Here is a 3,408-nt window from a genome sequence, read left to right as displayed (position 1 = left end):
TGGGACCATCAAACACAACAACAGAGCTCATCAAGACTCAAACTTCAATTCTAAACCCATAGATGTAAAGGTAAATCGGTTTCTTTCTGCTAAGCTACCACCTTCGACGGTACAGGTTTCATGTTCACACCAAAACAAACTGGTCAGACTCTTGAGACCACAAGTCGTTGATCTCAGCTTATTTGTTCCATGTGTTACATGAAAAGTCGATCTGATTACTCTGTTTTCATTTCTTTTAGTTAAACCTTGTACCCATGCTAATCGAGAACCTCCAATAAAAATTATAGCACCTTGTCCCATTTAATCAAGCACCAATATAAAAAAAGTAGATTTGAAAATCGGTGACCAATACCGTTTCCTCTTAATTCAATAAAACAACAAAATCATGTCCAGCAATATGTTGATGATGTTAATCCAGTAAAAGGTAAACATGATCCATTGTTTTATAGCATTAGCATTAGGTTGGGTACAGATTATCCATTATTTTGTACCATTCCCAACTCCAAAAAAATCCAAATTTTCAAGGACAAATTTAGAAAAACAATAACCATGCACCTATGGTTCTCCACCAAGCTCCACTCGAAGGTTGTCATATGGATAAACTTTCGGTGTCTGTACAAATAAGAAAAACAGGATGAGCACAGTATCAAACCACGTTGAGAAGCATTGTAGCCATAAAGCTTCATGACAGAGGATGAGGTCAAGAGAACTATAATGCTGAAAACTGTAAAAATGCAAAGGTAAATTCAAAGATATAGAGAAGACCATAAACTTTATCAGCACCACTACATGTACGTACGATCATTCTACTTTAGATTTCCACACATCTGTCAGAACATTTTTAGAAGAATGGAGGGTGAAGTCATATTAAGCTGATCGATAAGATAATATCATAATCGTTTCCTAACTTCAGACTAATGGGCTAGTTTTACTGTGCATGTTCTGGATTCTTATAATTTTCGAAAAAAATGGAGACTCCGCAATTATCATTCCTTTTCCCCTAACTCTCCAGAACATCGGTTGGCAACACAACATCAAAATACCTAATCAAGGATAATTACCTCCTACCATTTCCCCCTAATAGTACATTAATACCATATGGATCTACATAACAAAATTTATGTACTCCGAGAAACACAAAAAGTTGATTGCTTTCATGAACTTCAATTTTGGGACCAACTTAACAAAATATGTCTCTCAGCCTCTGCAACAAGTAGCAGAAATTCTCAACCGTGATAGCTTCATCACGGTTATATTTAAATCCAGAAAGGGACAAAGAATTTGCTTCATACAAGAGTCAGATAGAATTGCTTCATACAAGAGTAAGAAAAATCTACATTCACCTTTTTCTATTCATAAATGCCTTTCGAAGTCAATGGCTCCTATCAGTCTAAAGTAAGCAGATAAGAAAAGTAAGAGATAAATTGCTGCATCAGCTACTGCAGAACAGTGTCCAAAAATGAAAAATAATGCTCTCTATCAAAGAACTCTAGCAAAGTGTATGGTTAGGAAGCATGGCTGGTACCTCTTTCAATACTAGCAATAGATGCACAAACATATAACTTAAATGTACGAGACAATGTTGATAAATTGAAAGGAACTTATCAGATGAGAGCTAAGTAATAAGCAGGTGAAAGCATGAAATTCAAAAGGATCAAATTACTTGATAAAAATTTGACTTGTAGTTTATGTACAGTGCACCTAGAGAACAGGATGGAGTATTTCTAACAAGTAGAAATTTCAATGACCGTTGAAATCTAGTTACAAAAAATCATCAAGCCGAGAAATTCAGACATACTTTAAAAATTAGACTCGTAGTTTATGTACAGTGCACCTAGAGAACAGGACGGAGTATTTCTAACAAGTAGAAGTTTCAATGACGGTTGAAATCTAGTTACAAAACATCATCAAGCCAAGAAGATCAGACATACTTTAGTACCATACACCAGTTTAACATGGCAGTTTTGTTACAAAGAGGAGTATGCCATCCATTCTGTTTGAAGTCCTTTCCTTTTGATTTAAATAAAAGCCCTTTGGTCCCTTGTAATGTATCCACCTCCAGTGAAAATAAAACAGCAAAACGAATCTCGCAAAGAATCTCCATCTTAGTTTCTGCCTAGTTTAAAATGAGAGATCGATCCATATCTAGATCTAATTTGCCAAACCCCCAAAAGTCTAAATCCTTTATTGAGTATTATACCTTATTCCACATAGCATAACAACGGCCACGGACAATACTTGCAAAAGGTTTAACCATCTTCAAGTATAAATTAACAATAATGTATACATCTTCATAATATATAATCGTGAAAAGTTAGAAAAGCAAATTAAGGAGGATAGAAAAGCAAATTAACGAGGATCAAGTTCGGAGTTTTGAACTTACAAAAGGAATGTTAGAGGCTTTATCATTCCACCAAGCCAATAATCCCAAAGATGTATAGAAACCCAATCCTCCACAAAGCCAAGCCAATGCTTCATACTGTTCAGAATTCTCACTTAAAAATTAGGAAACAAAAACAAAAACAAAACGGGAAAAAAAAAAAAAAAAAAAAAAAAAAAAAGAAGAGGACACATAAAAATTTACTATTTTAAAAACCCCAAAGTAGAAAATTTTATACCTTTCCAACTGTTAGCTCAGCAGGACGATCAACGCAGGGCTCTGGGAACGGAGTCCCATTGTCCCAAACAAGCTCGTCGTTCACAGGAAGCTGAAACACAATGAGCAAGTAAAAATATAATTGGGGCTTCGAAATTTTTTTTTGTTTTTGGCCCGATGCTTCTTAAAAAATTTAGAAGGAAATGTATAATTGTGAAAATTCTCTGATGTTTGTCTAGGGTTCGGAGCTTAATTAGACTTATGCTTACGGGTTTTTCAGGGACGATGTGTTTGCCAACAGGAAGCCTTGTGCCACCGCCGCGGAGGCGAAGAGAAGATTCGATGGAGCGGCTAACGACGCCGTTTCCGCCCATGATCTTGGACGCCGCGTTGCTTAATCTCCCTGCCATTTTTTTTCTCTTGTTCTTCCCTTTGCTACTGTGTTTCAACCAAGTATGATCTGAACATAGAGAACCATTTTGGTGAAAGCACGGAAATGGGATGCGCTACGACGTCGGTTTGACCTATGGGAATACTGTACACACTAAATTACGCAAACACCCTTGTACATAACTTTATTGCACTTACTCCATTTTTATTTTCTCTATTGAGAGATTTGTTGCGGGGTGTTTTCATTCGGATTTTAAAAGATTTTTATTAACTTTTTTAATCACAGAGTTTTTTATAGTTTTATGGATTTATATAGAGTTTATAAAAGCATACGCAACGTATAAGTGACTTTTATAAACTTTCTTTTCAATGACTTTGATAGATTTTGAATAACATTTTTTATAAACCTTTTTTGTTATTAC

General features: G+C 35.4%; 1 protein-coding gene across 1 annotated transcript; it reads right to left on the bottom strand.

The window, feature by feature from the left end:
* Window positions 1-330: 330 nt before the first annotated feature.
* On the bottom strand, window positions 331-3,137 carry LOC107433472 (NADH dehydrogenase [ubiquinone] 1 beta subcomplex subunit 8, mitochondrial). Its single transcript, XM_016044759.4, has 4 exons — window positions 2,866-3,137; window positions 2,619-2,708; window positions 2,384-2,479; window positions 331-612 (listed from the first exon to the last, which is right to left on the bottom strand). The coding sequence occupies exons 1-4, from the start codon at window positions 3,004-3,006 to the stop codon at window positions 556-558; spliced, it is 384 nt and encodes a 127-aa protein (XP_015900245.2). The 5' UTR covers window positions 3,007-3,137; the 3' UTR covers window positions 331-555.
* Window positions 3,138-3,408: the final 271 nt, after the last annotated feature.

The sequence above is a fragment of the Ziziphus jujuba genome, chromosome 6 (genome assembly GCF_031755915.1).
Source record: "Ziziphus jujuba cultivar Dongzao chromosome 6, ASM3175591v1".
Classification (NCBI taxonomy): domain Eukaryota; kingdom Viridiplantae; phylum Streptophyta; class Magnoliopsida; order Rosales; family Rhamnaceae; genus Ziziphus; species Ziziphus jujuba.
This window is presented reverse-complemented; position numbering and strand designations above follow the sequence as displayed.